The sequence below is a fragment of the Haliotis rufescens genome, unplaced genomic scaffold, assembly GCF_023055435.1.
Source record: "Haliotis rufescens isolate VD_foot unplaced genomic scaffold, xgHalRufe1.0.p SCAF_12, whole genome shotgun sequence".
Taxonomy (NCBI): domain Eukaryota; kingdom Metazoa; phylum Mollusca; class Gastropoda; order Lepetellida; family Haliotidae; genus Haliotis; species Haliotis rufescens.
Window position 1 is genome coordinate 6,744,696 of NW_025963802.1, and position 21,052 is coordinate 6,765,747.

The following is a 21,052-nucleotide window of genomic DNA, read 5'->3' on the forward strand; positions in this document are numbered from 1 at the left end:
TATTTTATTTTAGGAAAGACACTTAAACGGTTTACCTCACTTCCTGAAAGCTCTTTACTGAAAATACTATGCTTTTCATCGTTTGTTTTTTTACAACACATATTTACGTCGTTGTTTGCAGGTCAGTCTGCTAGCGTTGGAAGATGTACAAGCGACTCTGTTACAGTAAATATTCCACAGATGCCATGATTTACATGATTCGGATGTTCGCTCCACTTGAATCTTGAAAACATAATGTTTACTACCGTCTCCCTTCAGACGTGTGCCCGTGACTCATAGTAATGACCCGTGCACAGGCAGGAGCACTATCCGCGGAGGCCTGGGTTATATAATAACACGGATGAGATGAGTAAATATTTAGCTCTTTCTCCGCCAGTGTTATACGTTACTACATCGCTTTTTCGTTCCCCCTGCATGGGGTGCGTTTTACTTTGTGGGAAATTGTTTATGTAAGTTCTACATATTCTGGTTTGATACATGGTGTGTTATGAGCAAATACCTAATAAACATGGATATCTGGAGATGGTAGAGACAACATGATGATTAGTTATTTTTTTACTTTTTGTTGTCGTTTCAAAGAATGCTGCTTTGAATGCACGCTGTTCCGTTAATTCGCAAAACAGTTTCTCAACGAACATCGGCGGGTTTAATTTATGACAACTTCTAAGACGATGCAAACCAGCCATGAAACTAAAACTAAATGCGTACTGCCACGAACATATTCCTGCTAAAGACGCACAATTGAGTCAAATACGATACACCAAAATGCATACATCTAAATGGATACTGTTTTCTGTAAATTGCGAAACTGGTGCGTCCAAAAATTAATGCGAATCAAGGTCTCATCTTTGATACGACAGGAACGTAAAGCGAATGTTTTTATGTTCTATGTTGTTTGGAGGTCATAATCAGAGATGCATTCTGTTGACTCATTATCAATAAAAATTATTTTATAACATTAAAAGTTTCTCTTAAAAAATTCTTTCAACCGTTCATCGTATGTTAAATGTATGACATCTTGCAATATGTATAAATGTAGCAATGGACGGAATAGGAACATTCAAACGAATATCACAGGTTATTCAATGACCATCGCCGTCACGGAAATGAAGTTGGTCATTGCATAGCCTTATCATAACTGTCGATGTCTTTATTGCGCATTATTAAATATCTACGCGCAACGTCAAGGTAAACTGCATGCGTACATTTAACGGAGCTTTGTAGGTACAGAGCACGTTCTGTCCTTTCTGCAGTACCCTTCATAAAACTGTGTGATGGGATTAGGCTGTGTGTAGAGGTTTCACGCGTGTTTGTTAGGCGTATTTCGCTGATGTACGTGCACGCCATAGCCATGGTGGCGATAAACAGGCCCGTAAAGACTCAGCAGATTATTCAGGTCATTAAGCTTGGGAAGATCAATTAGTGCAAGGAAGGTTTCTCCATAGTTCACTGGCGTGGTCTTTGAAGAGACTAAACTGATCATAAGGCTTCAACAAATTCATTATTTGTTCGTCGGAATCGTTCTAAATATGTTAACATATTTCGTTACAAAAGTATCTCCTGGGAGAAAAGGGTCCATATAAAGGGTTTACCAGTGGCCCTATTATCTGATTCCCTTTGCAGGGTCTTTGTCCTTAGTCGCTCCACAATCCGCTACTTGTGGGATCGTATCCCAGATTTGCCTGTATTATGTTCTGTCGTTCGTCAGCACCATACCAGTGCTCGTAGTTAGCAACAAAATGGTAAACATTTTTGCGTTTCTCGCCCACATGACGATGACAGGTCGTGATATAAATGAAATACTGTTCAAAGCAGCGTCAAACCCAAAGCACACACTCTCAATAGTTACAGAAAACAAAATGATAAAGAAAGAAAATGTCTCACCATGGGTTGTGAATTTGGTTACGATACAAAATGGGTAGAAAGGTATGCGATGCAAAAATATCCACCGGGAAGCATATTTGTTTAATTGTCTTTTTTAATGAGGTACTTGTTATTACAACACAATTGCAACCATGTCCCTATTTTAAAACAAATCGTTATTTTAAATCACCTTTAGCTGAGATGTTTGAGATGAGACCAATATACCATGGTTTTGACGTTGCTGCATTTTTTAAACCTAGCTCATCCGTTAAAGTAGTATGAAGTATTAAGATCTCACATACATGTACATACAATTACACTTAAGATATACTGATCATATACGTCAAAGGAATACCAAGCAAATTGGTCTATATTCATTTCAACAAGAATGACATTTTTGCAAGAAATAGCTTGAAACAAACAAGACAATGCACATTCTGTCACCATCAAACCATCATTAACGTTCCATGTCCATGCGAACGCCTGCATAACCCATCGGCCGTCACAATTTAACCATCATTAACACATTAAGACATAATGTAAACCTGGACAACCTATATAAGCCCTAATGAGGTAGTTCGTTGTCAAAAAGTCCAACGTTCCTTCTACCTCACCCATTGAGTCAAAGTCAAAAGTAAAATTTGTTCTTCTTTCTCTGTGGTGAAGAGGCATCTTCCTGTGGTTATGGTATATCCCATTTCTCTAACCTACCAGTCACAGAGAGACTGATTGCTAACAGAGTATAACCCACCTCGCTAACAGATAGCAAGAAATTGCCTGTTAACGTGTTTAGAGGCTCCAATCATGTGTTGAAAACAGTTTGTCACTGTAGGGGAACTCGCTGGTATTGCAATAATGGAAGGTGCGGATCGCACTGTCAGTGTGTAGCGTATCTCCGCTGGAGTAGTACGACTGAGGTATTGGTGGAATGAACGTAGATCTAGTGATTCACTTATACTGGTAGTCTTTTGGGTTCTTAGGGATGAATGGTGATGGTGGAGGCTTGTATGGTTAGGCCTGTGCGTTTGCATTGTTATTCGGTTCGAAATGTGTTGCTGATTGCAGACGAAGATCGGAATAAATATATGGTAGTTGCCATGAAGGCATAGAGGAGTAGTGAAACGAGCGAGTGACTGACTGAGTCCCTTTTGGGATAGTGAAAACGGCCTTTCGGTGTGATAACGCTTTAAAGATTATGCCACTCAACCGCCCCGGTGGATGGGGCAGAAGGATGACGAGAAGGATGGGGAGAAGTCCTATTCATTGCAACAACCCAAATCCATACTTCCATTTCACGTGTATATCATTATTAAGCATATTCCATGAGCGCTTTAATACCACCATGAGCATGATGTTCTGTTGCATCACGTCGCTCAATCATCTTGCGAGAGGAATACCGTGTACAGTAGCAGTACCGTGTACACTTCGTGGAACAAACGAACATTGGATAGGTGCGAAGACGGGGGCGCAAATAGCTGAACGAGAATTTGAACCGAAACACATGGTCATCGTAGAATATGTATTATGAATGCATTCTCTTGTCAAATAAAAAAAAAGAGGTAAGGATCACATATATAATTATACTGATGGAAATGAATAGAGGACACTGAGTTTTAGACACAGTATAATGATATGTTATCATGGGTTCTCAGCCTTGTCTACCAAATACGCGTTGGAAACCATGCACTCAAACACATCTCAACATTTGATTCTGACATTTGTTGAATTTGTATGCGCGCTATTTCAAATGTACTGACAGAAAGCTTAAGTCCCTAGTTTCCTTTGTTCCCTTATTCGTTTCCATTTGTATATATCTTGGCACACATATCGATATGACTAGGGACCAAAGTCCCAGGCAGAGTGAATGAGTAGGATTTTACGCCGCAATATTCCAGCAACATCACAGCTCGGGAACACCAGATATGAGTTTCACGTTTGTCCACGTTTGGAATCGAGCCCGGGCATTTGGCGTGCCCTCGAACGTTTAAAGCACTTGCCTACCCCACTGCCACCGAAGCTGAAGCTTTTGATAGAGCTGGACAGCTATAAGGACATGCTCAACTACCACGACACTGTTGTCATTGCAGTGATTCCCATTACACACTGAGTAATGAGGACTTCTATTCTCATCACGGACATATTTACATAATACATGACCCGTCTACTCTCTTGTTTGCAAACAAACGCGTATTGAAACAGGAGCACACCACAAATATGGAACTACCTTCAATTTGATGTACAGATTATTTCGCAAGTTTACAGAGATATCGTGCTTCACCTGCGACAGAGAGACGTTTCAGAATATATTTATACACTTCAAAGGTACAGCAATGTGTGCTTTAACGGGATTTGCTATCTGAGCGCGGAACCACTCGTCAGCGTAAACACGAGTGCTGTATACATAGTAATATTTCTACAAGCGACACGGCATTTCTTTTCAATAAAAGTATTGATTTCTTCACATATAGTGATCAAAAGGATGACATTTGAATTGTGTTATGAGGTTATAAGACGTGATGATTTCTCAATTCAGCTTCCCCGTGGTACTAGTGATTGAGTGGGCGAATTTGGATAAACGCTGCTGTTAACTGTATTTCAGTAACATTTTAACGTCGGAGTTATTCCGGGTCGCATGTCGAAGACTTTTGCTTCTTTGAGGAAACCCACAAGCACGTGTATGCAGCTACATCACTACGTCAAATCGGGAACCTGTTACCATCACATCCTGACCCAGTTAAGGGACGCAACTCTGCATAGCGAATTGTGGCGCCTTAGATCACCCGGCACCAGAAGAAATGCATTGGATTCCTTGAATAATAAAAAATTCAGTTTAACATGTTAAAAACAAAGGAATACTGGTAAGTGGAACTTTGTATTGTTGTAGCAATAACCAAGTCAGATGAGTGGGTACACTAAGAATGGGATTCCAACACCTATGTACGAACGCATTTACCACAAGCCTGCATGCCTGCCTCCCTCCCTCGATATGAACTGGCTCGACGTTCATGTTAATACCGTCCGTCACGCGTAAAGTTGTGCTGGAATATTACTGAAGCATCGTTATACTCCTCCTTCAATTGCGATTACACCGTTGACATATTCGCTATCATAGCTTCGTTTTGAGATGAATTCGAAAGGCACAGCTCATAACATCGAATCACTCCCATGAGCGGTAGAATTTCTGTGGAAAGTAAGGAATGTTGAAACTACGATTTGGTGAGAGAATGGGTCCATAATATTACACCCTAGGTAATCGAAGATGACCATACATCTAAAAATCCTTAGGCGGAGGGGTAGCGTTCTCCTTTCACGCGGAAGGTCCGGGTCCAATTCCCCACATGGCTACAATGTGTGAAGCCCATTTCGGAAGTACCCCACCGTGATATTTAACCTATACTCCCTCACTCACTCACTCACTCACTCACTCACCCACTCACTCACTCTAAACATCCTTCCCGATGGCAGCTGATGAATGTAGTATGACCTCCTACTTCCGTGTCGAATATGATATCGGATATCCTTCGTCTTCAGCAAGATGATGAATCACAAGCAGTTCTTGGCCTCTCAGTCATGTAGAATCCCACGATCCCGGACAATTTTCAATTTGCACCAAATGGCTTTATCTAATATATTCCAATGTAAGCCCTTGACATTTCACGTCGACGTTCAACCAGTATGTTATTCTCGATCCATGCTAAATGTCATTTGTCCTCCAAAGAATCGTTATTTTGTTTGATGTCTTAAAATAGTTAATAACTGAGTATGATTAGATACCTATCACCGCCACCTTAAAGTGTGCAAGAACGCTGGGTCTTCGTGTGTCAATTATAAATATCCTTGAAAATCTACGGTTACCATTTTTTCACCTTCGTTCATCATTAGGGCTGACACTTATCTACCGGACTGGTAATTGTGAAAGAACTGATGTAAATATATAACGTTAATGCAAGAGAATAACCTGTCTTGATTATCCACCGAAACAGATTCCACTGGGCGAAGAGAGCAATGAAACTTATATGGATAAACTGAAAATCAGTGATTACACCAGGTGCTCGCGAAATGGGTAAGAATGCCATTGTCCTGGACTACCGGTAGCACAATTAAAAGAATTAATTTATTGCCTGACGCCGCACAGCAGTACTCAATAGAAACAATAAGTTAATTTTGAAGTTATATTTCAAAAATGAATAATTAAAATAGATATGATGTGTTAGAAAGTTCATTTGTTGACATATTCATTTACTTATTCGATTATATTCATATAAATGTTATCTCAATCAAATATGATAAATATCTAAATAAAACAACTATTCATTACGCCAAAGTGAGAATAGGTCGGGATTGCAGACCTTGATTACTGGAGACCACTGCTATTTTATTAACTATGTCCACTATGCTACACTACCGCATCGACAACAGTGCAGTGCGGACGATGGGCACCATGCCGTGTAGCAAATCAACCAGAATTAAAGAGTGTGTTGTTTAACGCCACACTCAGCAATATTCTAGCTATATGACGGCCGCCTGTACATAATCGAGTCTGGACCAGACAATCCAGTGATCGATATTGTGAGCATCGATTCAGGCCGTCGGTGTACGAAGACAATCAATCAACCAAGACATTAGGTCGCCTGTTACGACTTGCACAGGTATTTGGGGAACAATTCTAACCCGAACGCCAAAGAGGAGAGAATTCCAGCCCAACCACAACATGCACGTGGTCGCCTCTTACGAAAATAGCATACCAAATGAATAAATTAGAACAAAAAACTTAAAACTTAGACATCCCCCAAATCGCTGACTTTCATGTACAAGGTCAAGGTCAGACTACACCATTTGTCTGAAACTGAACTGATGGCAGTCTCGGTCCACTTATCGTCCACTCTACTACCATCTTGGAATGGTCAGTGAGCTCTGACACCAATCTCTTCAGGGATGATTATTGTGAAGACTCTTAGCTTGTCATGTCCACGACACTACAAGTCACGTTTCACATAACTCTTACTGCTTCGTGCTGTTGATGGGATTAGGGCTGACCTATTTCCCTAACATGTAGCTCTCAGTAAGATGCATTATACATGATGTGCTATAACTGACACGCGCCCAGCACGATTGTCGGGATGCATTGCTGTCCTTCGACCACTGCACGTTCCTCGACAAACAAGCAGAGGTATATATCATAAGCTATCAGAGAAATATTCCAGCAATACCACGGCGGGCGACGCCAAGAACAGACTCCACCTATGGTACCAATGTGGGGAATCGAACCCCGGGTTTTCGTTGTGATGAAAAACGCCTTAAACACTAAACTTCCCTATCACGCCTAGGTGACCATTAAGATTATCGAGATCGAACTTGTGTTTGACTGTTTTGGTTGTCGAAATGTTTTATTATTACTTTGTTTTTGTGTGTGTTTTTTTTTATCTTTTATGTCAACAATCAAACCCTCATTAGTCGATAGTTTGGGGCTTTATAAGACCTTTAACAGCTTATTACATTCTGGCAATCATTTTTTACGTGAAAAGTGAAATCCCTAACTGCTATTACGCCAGTTCACCACGTCGTCAATTCCCAAAAGCCTTAATAGAGTTCTGATGCATCACTGCATAAATGGGATTCGAGCACACAGCCAGCTAATGAACACGTCAAACAAATGTGACGCTTTATCTATTTGGCCACCAGTGTTACTTGGCCACCATCGCTTATACCCATCACAAACAGAACGTGAGGTTCTCCAAATCAGCTGTCAATAATCATCCAATTTAGAACCGTGCGGGTAAAATGGGTTTAACGCAGCTTTGAACAATATTTCAGTTACATCGCAGCTTGTCAGTTTAATGTGGGAGGAAAGCTCCAAGTGACGCAGGTCATGGGTGTTACCATGACGCTGAAGCGTACGAGAAAGGTAAAGTGCGCACAGGCCAAGGATCATAATCTTCCATCTTTGGAAACAAAATTCCTGAAGCTATTCCTTGTTAAAGCACCCTTTTAGTAGACGTCAAACTACAAGTGCAGACTGTGCATATGTGTATAATCCATCACTGAACGAGCCATGTTTCGACCATGGAGTGTCCTATACACGTTTATTCCAGTGGGACTATGTGACAATGCCACTGCCAATATGTTCAGGTGGGACAACGTGTATATCACTAGGATTAGCAATTATTCATGCCGATGGTTTTTGCCACATTTCACTTGTGAGAGCTCATAGGAACCTAACAACCTCTGGCATTTCAGGCAGCGCTGAAGACAGCACATTGCATTTACATATCCTTCCGCTTAGATGCGGCTTTGAAATATTCTGTAATGCGCTCGATGATGTATCGAAGTAGTAGTGATAAAAAATGTCAGTTTTCTTTGAAAAATAAGTTAGTCCCAGGATCATTGTAATCCTTGAACCTTTGAGGATTTTTCTTACAAAAAAAGAGCTATTCCCAACACCAGTTATTTTTACAAATTCCGCACTAACAGTACACATGGGTAGTTCAGGATGTGGAGGGATGGTGTGCTGTTTACTTTGTAGATACGCCGAGGCATAAAGAACCGTCCTGTATTCATAGTGGCGCTACAGCTACACAGAGCAGCAGTATCGGTATCAGAACAATATCAACAACTTTCCTGAGGACATCGTTAGAACAAAATTTTTGACATGAAATAAATCAAAGAAGAAAAAGAGAACAACAGATAAAATGTCACATAATTTGCTTTTGAAAACCTTAAAGCGTATCGGGTTCATGTTTCTAATAGTTTCACCTAGCCACTGGATTTCACTGCAGTGTCTTTAGAATATTCTACAAGAGCCTGTATTTACTTATACGTTCTGGTGCCAAATATGATTGAATTCCAGGAGTTTGTCAAATCCATAGCTCACACTTTAAAGTACAATAATCAAAGAAGAAAATTTAAAAAAAATTAATAATAATTTGCGTTTTGAAACGTTAAAACATTTGGAATAACACAAGTTAAAAAACCGAGACAAATGTAACACGTTCATATATTTAACGATTACACCTGATCAGTAGTACAGCTGTGTGAAGTCAGGTGTCTGAAGAATTTGATAAAGATCCCGTGTTTACTAATACTTTCTGAGGCCAAAAGCCATTGGATTTCAGGAGTTTGTCAAGCACATAGCCCACTCTATCAAGGATGCGAATGCGACGCGATCAGATGTTTTTGATTGCTTCCAAACACGAACAATTGAGTTCCGATGTTCTGTAGCTTCAGAAAGCATGTCCTGGAGAAACCAGGAACCTGGAAAATGAAAGCCACATCCTGGTAAGCAACCAATCCTCGCACAGCGTGTGCACGTGCATAATCAGCTGATAAGCCTGGGAATCAGCTGATGGTGCAGAGCACTGAATATCGCACTGGCTTCACTCACCGTTTGTGTTTGATGTCTTGCATTTGATGAAACGATTACATGAACAGACACAGATAGCGTACACCAACAGGATATATCTGTGACTTCGGAAGGCCAAGGATCAGAACAGTATCTCTGGTACGGAGTCGTGAAGTTTATTTTGCTTTGACGTAATAGGTAGAAATAATAGTGTCGATTCAATGTCAGCTCATATTACGCGGAGTTGAAATTTTTCCGGAACAAGGATTTTTAATACATTAATCAGAATAAAAAGCAGCGGTTACGATTGATCATATTATTAATATCCGTGATTGATATTTGTATAGATACTGATAGAATCAAATACGATAAATAATTAATGTTTGCAACGACATTAAAATGCTTCAAATAAACACATAACTTACTCAGTGGAAGTATCACAACAATAAATGTGGTTTCATTTGAGGTAAATACGTAATTCAACGTGAAATTAATGTGTTTACTTTACAGCAGCATTACACAACGAATATACAGTTTTTGTGAAGACAGTCGTTTTGAATCTTGAGTCGAATACGTTAACGACTGTCGTTATTTTGTTCTTTAAACGCCGCACTCAGCAATAGTCCAGCAATATGACACCGGATTGTAAATATTCTAGTCTCGACCGGGCAAACAATTATTGATATTGTGTGCAACGATCCACGCCGAAGAGGTACGATGACACGCAATCATTCAAGTCACCTAGCTTGATCCTCCGATCCACGAAGACACCTGTGACGTCGAGCACAAGTTTCTGGTGAACCATTCTAACCCGAAATTCTATAGAAAGGGTCTACGTAGAACCACATTATCAATACTACTAACCATTGCCAATGGGTATATTATTTTAGCACATTGCATACCGTGCAAACACCACAGGAATAAGTATATACACTGTACATTACGTAGTACCAAAATACCCAAACTGTTGCCAATCATCTTAGCACAATGCATACCGTGCATGTTTGATTAAGTATGAACCCGAAGGTATTCGGAAAAACATGTAACTTGTTTGCTGCATAGCTGTGAACATGTTCTCAGTGTCGATAGTAATTACACTGCCCGACGTTGTACGATGGCCAGATAACAGAGACGAGAGTCTTGCGTCAGTCTGAGGGATGTAGAAACTCACACAGGGACACAGAAGGAACGTCGGAGCAGTCAGATCTGTAATGAGTCTGTCTAAGGTCTGATAACATGGAGAGGTTTGCATGGAAGGAATAATCATGGAAGCAGTTGGATATGGAAAAACCTGTTACAGGGTAACTGCTACAAGACGATGTTTGCCATGATAGGGATATTTTAAAGTCTCACATCAGAGTGAAAGGAGAAACACTTTGCGAGATTACCACTCTAACACGACAGGGATAGGTGTCTGCACTTTGTATTTGTTGTTATTTGTCATGGCATATTATGACAAGAGGAATTGTAAGCAGTTATTTTCTGTATTACGTATGAGAGGTAATAATCGTATGCAGAAGTGAAGTGCTCGAGCCTAATGACAAATCATTTTTGTTCCGTTCAGAAGATGTTCGTTAGACATTTATCATCGTGTCTTATTACAGAAGCAGACAGTGCTGAGAATAACGTAGGTCTGCGTTTGAGTATTGGAATACGACTGTCGTTGTGTTAGGATCTCTTGGGGTGAGTGAGTGAATTGGTACTCATCCTGAATGAGTGAGTTGGTGTAACAGTCCGTGTAACACATTTGGTCACATCGTGACGTGTCAGCTCCATATGCATGAAAGTCAATGTGACAGAGGTCGTAGCGAAACCCGCAGTGAGGGTACCGTCGTTGAAACCAAGTTGGAGTTTTGGATTTGAACACTGAATATTGACAAAGCCTGTCCTTAACATTTAACCGAGGAATTGAAAGCACATCCCTGAGGCAAGTGGGTGAATTACATTTATAGCCGCATCAGCAATATCTCATCTATTTGCAGCTGTCATTAGGAAAGTATGCATATTTCAACCTGACTTCCTTTTACAAATATACCTTCATTCCCGTATAATACAGTGTGCAGGGTTAGACAGATTTTACTTTATAAATTAAGGGAGTAAATTTGTGATTGTAATATTGGTTCGGAATTGACAGAGATCCAGAATAGTCCGGGGTTGACAGACTCCAATGAATATGCATGAACCGTCCTTCTAGTCTTTTGTTTATGTATTTATGTTAGAAACGCTCGTTCACTCTGTTCACATGAAAACAAATCGGAGCAAATTTGACGCCAAAACTGTATCATAAATCATATTGGAATTCCATCTTGCCCTTATAAAGCATCGGTGATGAGAATTGCATTTGTTATATTCAGTGAGAAAGCTAACTAGTTCAGAAGGTTTGTTGACATGAAACTTGTGAAAAAATATTCATTTTCTAAACGAACCACAGCATGTTTCTATTAGTTCTCATAAATAAATATGCATACTGTGCATAGTTTGCCGATCAGTTTTTTTATTCATGCACTGATAATCAAAGCAACAACATCCGATCAACAAACAGAACAGAAAACAGAGACCATTAATAAATCAAAAGCCAGAGACAAATAGGTGCAATTCAACAACACATAGTGTGCGGCTGTTGAAAAGTTATAGATTACCCTCATTACGTCGGGAAACTATGGATTAGTCAAATGGAGAAACATGTTCAGCAATTATGCTATTTGAATTGTTAAGGAAATCTCCGTCAACAGACCGTATCGCCCGCAGCGGTTAAACAAGGTTCGAATTTATAAACAGCTTCACACTGTATTTTATAGTCGCTGTATTTACGTTCATTGGGAAATCAAATGCATGAATTTGCTGCCCAAATCTTGTAAGATAATAAAATAATCGTTTCTTCTGTTACGAATTGCGGTTGCTTGGCAACAAGCTTTAATTATTGAGTAATCAGGGGTTTTCAGAAATGTCATGCTAAGAAATAAACGTACACGAATATTAAAGTGATATTTAGTTTACTCCAGAATTCCCATCCAGCGGGTGATTCGTATGAAACGTCTACATTTATACAAAGGCAGTGATATGTAATGATTCGTTTATTATGAAATGTATTAATCCAGACGATATAAGTGAAAGATGCTTAACGGGTTTCAGTGTACAAAATATCATGATACAAACACGTTAGGCTTTCTATTGAATACACTCCGGTTGACCTGATTTGACCATACGCGAACACCTGGTATAGTTACTTCAGGTGAAAAGTTTACTTGCCGTTGCGTGTGTTTGTGATGGGTACAATCGGCGGGGTAGGATACGTTCACCTTTTCCCGAACCCCTGGTATCATTACTATTTGATCATGAATAAAAGCGACAAAACCCATTCCATATTCATAAGAAATCTCGTGGAATGTACGATTCCGACTATATCACGAGCACGCGTATAAAAAATACTATCCAATAGCGATGATACCAGGTGTTCGCGAAAAGGTGAGTGTATCCTGTCCAACCGGTGGCACCCGTCACAAACACATGCAAGGCAAGTAAATGGTTCACCTGAAGAAACACGGGAAATCATTTTTGTGACTGATGCGTCAAATTTGAAAAGTTTGGAAACATTTTGAAGCTTTACTGAGCTTTAATGTTGTTGCCTTGATAAAACAACTTCTGAGCAAGAGTTGTATGACGCTCTTTGAAATCTTAGTAGAAAGAGAATGCTCGATTGTGCCTGAAAAAATGTGGAATGTAGACACCAAGGGACACATGCTTACATAATGAAAAGTCGCAATCATTTAACGGATTCTGCTTTTTGCAGAAATTTCTTATGATTATGGAAAGGGTTTTATCGTTGTTATACATCATATACAAATATACTTCTGCAAGATAGTTCTCGAAAGTAGATGTACGAACAGCATTTCACCACTAGAATTATTAAACAATTTAAAAACATCTTATACATTTATGCAACGGTAGCACATAAATCACTGTAAAAATGTGTCTATATTCTTTAAACATCTAAATTAGCAGGACTTGATATTTTAATACAGAAAGTCACGAAGCAGAACATCAGTAATGAGTTTGGTGTATACAAACACGATTGGATTCGAACCAGGTATTCAGTTGACAAGCGGATGCACTAACAGTGGAACAAACCACTGCCTATACAACACCTGCTTCAACCAGTACCACCTGATCTCGAGGCAGCAATAGCACGTTGTCACTAAAGTACTTCACGTGTACCGTTACAGACGGCTCTGTATGCTTACCTAATCAATAACAGTTACTGGTGACAGTTCTATAACACACATGCAATATGCATACAGCTACAGCAGGCATTGCCATGCCACCTGACTCGTCCATGTACGCTAACTATATCAACGACATGTGTTATATGAAAATTAAAAACATCAAAGAATGTTTCACCAGCACAAGACATATGAATAAAACAGCACACGCTAATCCAATTATAACGTCGCAATGATCAATAATGTAAAAAAATGTCAAATTGACTTAAAAAACGCTCCTATACATCATCACTAGGATAACGGTACATTTTACATCCCTCAGAGGCAAACACATCCACACACATACACACACACATACACATCGTGGTGAATATCTCTGATTGGTCATGATCATTCATACAGCCCGCCTCAAGATTCCTTGTCAGATATAAAACAGATTCAGAATCCTCAACTGCAACACCGTCTCATAAATAAGTGAGTCCCCGTTAACAGGAGACGACAATCACATAATGAAATGTACCACAGTAAAGTTGAAATCGACAGCTCATATACATGGAAATCAATAACGAATTTGTGAAACTTACATCACTCGGGCCGGGGAGGGACTGCGGAATGGTCCCGGGGTACACCTGTGTGAACATGACCCCCTAAGTGTGATACACCTCTCGGCAGCGTCAGCAGCAACACTGTGTCGAGCACGACGACGCTGTACGGTGTTGGGAGACCATCATTATCCTCATACAGTATTCATCACCAATACCTCTTAGTAGTGACGAATTTAACCTTCGTCCTGCTAAACCGGTATGTACCATGTGACGGCTACCGACGCAAACATTGTCGTAAAACAAGTGAATTATTTACATCTCTGGGGAATGTGTCATAGGTCAATATGTGCATTAATGTATCTCCAGGTCTCGCTTAGGTGAATCTGTTCAATTAAGAAATAGATGCAGTAGCTGTTATGTGGTTAAGCATGATTGTTATGTATAGTTGATTAATGGCGTTGCGATCGTTAGATCTTTCTTGAAATGCACTCCGCCATGAACATGCAAACTACAATACTGAAAATTAAATCGAGTTTGGCTAAGTTGAAAAGAAATGACGGGACCATGGATATGTAAATATCAGCATGGGACGAATGTTATTATATCAAAACAAATCGCCCTTGATATGAATAGAGATCATATCAAGCCATTGATTCTAGACACTTGCCTTTCAGCTGATGTGAAAACGCAAGGTATTCACTGTATTCATGACGAAGAGTAATACGTAATGGAAGAATTGATTGATAGGATATTATATCAATAAAGCTTTTAGATGAAGCACAGGGACAATGTCAAACCCATGATTATGCCTCCAATCCACATAACGGTATATGTAATGACGGAGGTTCAACTAGACTCCGATTGAACGTTAACAGGTTGGGATGTAACACTTTTACAATTGTGGGTTATTAATGAGGATTTTTCATGGCAATATTGATACAGGATAAGTGTTATGGTTTTATTGATTGCTGCGACATGTCAATAAACACGTTGTTTATATTGTTTAGCAGACAAGTAGACCACACAACGACACTGAAATATTGTATAATGATTATGTATAATGTTTTAGCTGTCATACATATGATATACGAGAAAATGAGTTTGACTGTTGATGTTGTCATGATAATAAATACAACAAATAACGACATCTAATATAGGTTTGTAGTACAATGTATTACCATTTGAATCTACTCTTGAGGTTATGGACACAGCAAGTTACGACATATAGATATATTCGTACGTACAAAATATTAACATTTGAATGTACTGTCTTGGATGTAGTTGTTTTAGCGAGATATTCATCCTATTGGCAGTCCTCCTTATTTCTCGAAGGTGTGATAGAGTCGAAATACAGTAGTCATTTTAACCAAGATATACTTGTACGTACAGAGAATTAACATTTGAATGTACTGTCTTGGATGTTGACGTTATAGCGAGATATACATCCTATGGCAGTCGTTCTTATTTCTTGAAGGTATGACAGCGTCAAAGTGCGACATTAATGTAAATAAAGGTTCGTATGTATAACGTATTCGATGATGCCACGGCTAAGGTTTATTAGCAACCTTAAATGTGATCCAAGTCGTTCAAACAGAACTAACTTTGTATGTGAACTCAAATTGTAAAATGTATATCAAGCTAACTACAAAATATGTTCCTAAGTACACGCAGACAGTATCTCAAGTTCGTACCAACCTTCATCCACAATATCTAGACCTAGATCTAAAACGGACAATTGACTGACTGCATAGTCCCTCTTTCGCCCATAAAAAGGGACTTTACCTTCATAAATAAAGTGATCGGATCAGATACATATATAATTAATCAGGACATTAAATAAAGGCCAGACATATTTCTTAATATATTGACGTCACTATAACGTAACACTTAACGCCATTAGTTCAGCGTTCGTTCCTATTTGTTGATAACGAGTAAACCTTACCTTACGATTGATTCATAGTTGGAAGATATGTTTGGTTGTTAAAGTCTTTTTTCACATAAAACCAATTACGACATCGCATAGCATTAAAGCATCAATGACGTATTGGCATACCATACAGGTAGTAAACGAAGGAGATAGTGATAGTTATAGTGATAGTGGCAGAGGTAATGTTGTGGTAGTGATGGAAATAGTGAATGTGGTGATGGTAGTGACAACGTGATAGTTATAGTGATAGTGGCAGAGGTATTGTTCTGGTAGCGGTAGTGATGGAAATAGTGAATGTGGTGATGGTAGTGACAACGTAATAGTAATAATGATAGTGGCAGAGGTAATGTTGTGGTAGCGGTAGTGTTGGAAATAGTGAATGTGGTGATGGTAGTGACAACGTAATAGTAATAATGATAGTGGCAGAGGTAATGTTCTGGTAGCGGTAGTGATGGAAATAGTGAATGTGGTGATGGTAGTGACAACGTAATATCAATGATAGTGGCAGAGGTAAGTTTGTGGTAGCGGTAGTGATGGAAATAGTGAATGTGGTGATGGTAGTGACAACGTAATAGTAATAATGATAGTGGCAGAGGTAATGTTGTGGTAGCGGTAGTGATGGAAATAGTGAATGTGGTGATGGTAGTGACAACGTAATAGTAATAATGATAGTGGCAGAGGTAATGTTGTGGAAGCGGTAGTGATGGAAATAGTGAATGTGGTGATGGTAGTGACAACGTGATAGTTATAGTGATAGTGGCAGAGGTAAGTTTGTGGTAGCGGTAGTGATGGAAATAGTGAATGTGGTGATGGTAGTGACAACGTAATAGTAATAATGATAGTGGCAGAGGTAATGTTGTGGTAGCGGTAGTGATGGAAATAGTGAATGTGGTGATGGTAGTGACAACGTAATAGTAATAATGATAGTGGCAGAGGTAATGTTGTGGTAGCGGAAGTGATGGAAATAGTGAATGTGGTGATGGTAGTGACAACGTAATAGTAATAACGATAGTGGCAGAGGTAATGTTGTGGAAGCGGTAGTGATGGAAATAGTGAATGTGGTGATGGTAGTGACAACGTAATAGTAATAATGATAGTGGCAGAGGAAATGTTGTGGTAGCGGTAGTGTGTGTAGTTATTTCAGATGGCACCGTCATGTCGATCAATAATCATGTGTCATTAAGCGATGGCTTACAACCAAACAAGCTCATCCTTGAATACTCTTGAAGACTGACATATCAAGAATCCAAATGAAATATAAATAGTGCAAACCCTAATACAATACATGTTATAAATTAAACAATGAAAATAATAAAATTCGAAACAAAGACAGGTCATTTTGAAATCTTAAAGCCTACTCACCATAGAACGATACACGCGTCTTTTACACCCCATAATCCAAATCCGAATAAACGTATCCCATTATTTGGCTACCTCTCGTATCTGGAACAACTCACTGTCGAATACACAGCAGGAAGTGCTCGCCTTGAGATCCTCACCTGAGCTCACAACCGCCGCACACCCCTGATACTGGTAATATTTTCCTCCCGACCATATGCTTCCCCCCAAAGCACAAATGATAGTATTTTCAGCTTTCTCTCAATGGGATCACCTAGACTACAAGCACCATGCATGCCTCTTTAGCTGCAAGAGGCGGGATGCAGTGAAAACCATCGCTACACGATGGTACAGCCAAGCCTCACAGGAGACTGTGAGAATATGACATACAACATTATAAAAAAATTGGTATCTTTGAGCAGGTGAAGCTAAGGATGCTATTTTGGATAACACCTTCAGTACATCTGATGCAGTTTGATATGGTATGCGATAAGAAATTCTGTAATTTAGTTCTTGCAGAAAGTTCTACCGTTGGATAAACATACGGACATAAAAACATGCAGTTCGTAGCCACTCAAAGAATTCTTGGACAAAATCGAATCCTGAAATAATGAAAACTAGCTAAAATTGATGCTATGTCTAGAAACACTAATCAGATATGTGTCAAGCATACTCATATTTCAAACAAGAATAGAACCACTAAGAACCCACGAGTCAATTCTGGTAAGTCCCGTCTACACAGAGACCTGTGAGCTTTAGTCGCTGGAAGCTTGTGTTGTAATTAGAGTAGCGAATAATGAGACGTTTGGAAAATTGCTTGCTATTTAGAAGGGAAACATGACAAATTGGTAGCAGGAACAACAATACTGCTCGCGAGGTGTATTTCCGCGAGTGAGAATTAACGGACAGTCGACTTGTTTTTCAGAAGTCGATAGCGAGATGCACAATGCTCGCTGGCGTCAGGGTGTTTTTGCAGGCAAGGGGTAATGTTGAAACCAGAACAGGGAACCGAGGGATGGATTATGAGGGATTCGTAACAAGAGGCCTGTGCCGAGGCTTGATTTGAGGAAATGACAAATGTTAATCCAGCAAGATATAAATAAATAATGATTTCTTACAACGAAGGTAATAAAAAAAAAGATTGAATAGATGCCACGCTATTGATGTAAGCTAAGAGTTTGTGCTAAGCCCCGTGTTATTAGAGACAGTTTTGCAAAGGAAAAAAACGCGTGAATTAATGTTCTGACTTATTTCCTAGTTCATCGACTGAGAAGTGAAATATTTGGCATCTGTTTGAGTAAATATGTGTTTTAGTTAATCATGTTTGACTTCAAGCTTTTGCTACAATAAACATACATCGATAGGTTTTGAAAAGAACTGTTCTATCATCGAATTAAATTTACATTTTTACCCAGCTTCCTATTCGTATAAGTACTCTTATAAATTCGAAGACCAGTTTCCAGTTTAGACTGAGTGAGTGAGTTTGGTTGTCCTTGTACATGTACAATGCACCATCGCAGTGACTGTCATGATTATACTTTTCATATCGTGTTGTTTTTTTAGGGGGGTCAGTTGTTATTTAACACCGCACTCAGCAATGTTCCATCAATATGACGGAGGTCTGTAAATAATATCGTGCCAATCTCCTTGTAAACATGACCGTCACTACCAACTACGCAAAATCAGAGCCGTCTCAAAGAAATGCAATTTTTATCTCCGAATAATGATATTCACCATTTCAAAATCTTGTAAGATAAATTATATTAAATAGAACATTTGCCTTTTCCTGTGGAATAACATGCTTATCTCATCAAGAGACGTGCAAGGTTTTCAGGAGTGGCGGTGAATCTATGTACCCTGACTGTACGGGTAGTTGATCAAGTCAATTAACTGGTTTTGTCTGGAATTGATAATTGACAGACATACAGTAATATTGCTGACTAGCATAACGCTTCTTATACAAATGAAACAGGACATTTCCGCAAAACCATTAAAACGACAAGCACAAATCTGCAAGCACCACAGAACCCATGAACATTTAACGTGTGTGTTCGAACAGTTCCTGTGAAATACACCGTTTTCTGGTTCAAATAAGTACTAAGTTCCCACACCAGCAACACGAAGGTTAGCAGGAATAAAAGGATATTGGTAATTATTTATTCCAATCAATATTGGTTTAGTCATCAAGTCATGCATGCAGTAAGAATTTCGACCAGCTGTAGGTGCTGATTATCGCTTTGACCATAGGCAGTCCCGCAAAGTTAACCGCTCCAGAGGGACATGTAGTAGATAGGTCTTTAGACAAGCTGGTGGTACCTTGGGAGTCAATATTGCCTTCTATGCCGTGGGAACATTCCATGGCCTTGAAACACTTACAGACCATTCAAGACATCGATTGAAAATAATGAGTTGACTTGGTTTGTTTGGACAAAAAATCTAATTTTCTGACTTTTACGCGGTTGATATACAGTCCATTTGCTTACCACGAACGTTTCTTGAATATTTGATATAGTTTATGTACATTGGTGTAGGACACGACTCTTGCTTTCTTACACATGGATTGTCAATTATGTGTTGGAATTTGAGATCCCTCACTGTCATTCATGTAAAGCCTATTTTTCACTTTTAACGAGGGGCTGTTGGAGAGGCTGGTAGTTAAAGCATTCGCTCGTGGCGATGCCGTTCCAAGTTTGATCTTCATTGCGGCTACTCGTGAAGCATGTTGTTGCTGCCATGACTTTACAGAAAGGAATAAATTATTACACTCAATAAAGTATCAGGTCCGATCGTTATCATCATCATATCCACCACCGGTTTGTCCACTCCAAATGTCACCACGATAAATATGTGTCTATTAGCGCTGAATAGACGTAATTACTTTCAAGTTCGCCCACTGTCGTAGGCATGTCTGTTATTATTATGATGAACAGATTAAAATAAGAAATGCAGCCAAGAGGGTTTGGGTGATCCTGGCACAGACCGGTTATGCTCAACATCAACTCAGTGCCCTTGTCCCCTCGCAAGCCCAGACAGCGCCCACGAAGCGTTAGTCAAACCCACCCAGAACTTTTCGGAGAATGTGAAGACTCTCCAGCATTGCAGCCTTCTGTCAGAAGGGCATCGTTCCTGGTAGCAAACCCAGGTACTCTCCCAATGTCAGTCAACAGATTTGGAGGTACCAAACCTTAGGCATCGAGAACAATGGAGAGTCGGACAACTTGATACTTGGGATGCAAGCGTGAGATTTCGAAAGCGAGGTTCGCATTTTTTCCATGTTTTTCCTGAATCTTGTGTTGGACAGTCTCATTAAATTCATTGCATAATTTACAATTCATATTACCATTTTTATGCCAAATCACACATCGACGATTTCGAATGATCTTGAGCAGCAAACAGAAAACCTTCTGTTTCATTGTTCAGGCCAGCCGACTTAATCCAAGAGAAGTACTCTGCAGGGTTACTAATCTTTTCAACACACTGCACATGAACTCGATGAAGTGGTCGTTCAGATAGCCTCTGCCTGAAAAGGTGAGTCTGGGACGATTTGATATGGCACTTCGCTTGGTTGACACTCATATCTGTACCGTCCACTAGTACAGAACCATCAACAAAATCAACACTGACATTGAGATTAAGTCCCACATACTTGACTCGTTTAAGATAACTTAGGAATGCCTTGTTTTCATCATGGGTCTTGACATGCTTCACAAGTGGACCATGAGCCAAATGAATGTGTGCAAAAGTGCACAATACAATTCTATCATGAAGAGCCTCGTAAATTACTACTACTACTACTACTACTACTACTACTACTACTGAA

At 39.5% G+C, this 21,052-nt stretch overlaps 1 protein-coding gene across 2 annotated transcripts in view; it reads right to left on the reverse strand.

The window, feature by feature from the left end:
- Nucleotides 1-17,405, reverse strand: part of LOC124141240 (endothelin-converting enzyme homolog) — a 157,285-nt gene extending 139,880 nt beyond the window's left edge. Inside the window, exon 1 of one of the 2 annotated variants that reach the window (XM_048393313.1) lies at nucleotides 17,257-17,405. In XM_048393313.1, coding sequence (XP_048249270.1) covers nucleotides 17,257-17,289 — 33 coding nt within the window. In that variant the 5' untranslated portion in view covers nucleotides 17,290-17,405. Of the gene's footprint in view, nucleotides 1-14,006; nucleotides 14,169-17,256 lie in introns of those variants that run through there. The other variant, XM_048393311.1, reaches the window with a different exon arrangement.
- Between the last annotated feature and the right edge of the window lie 3,647 nt (nucleotides 17,406-21,052).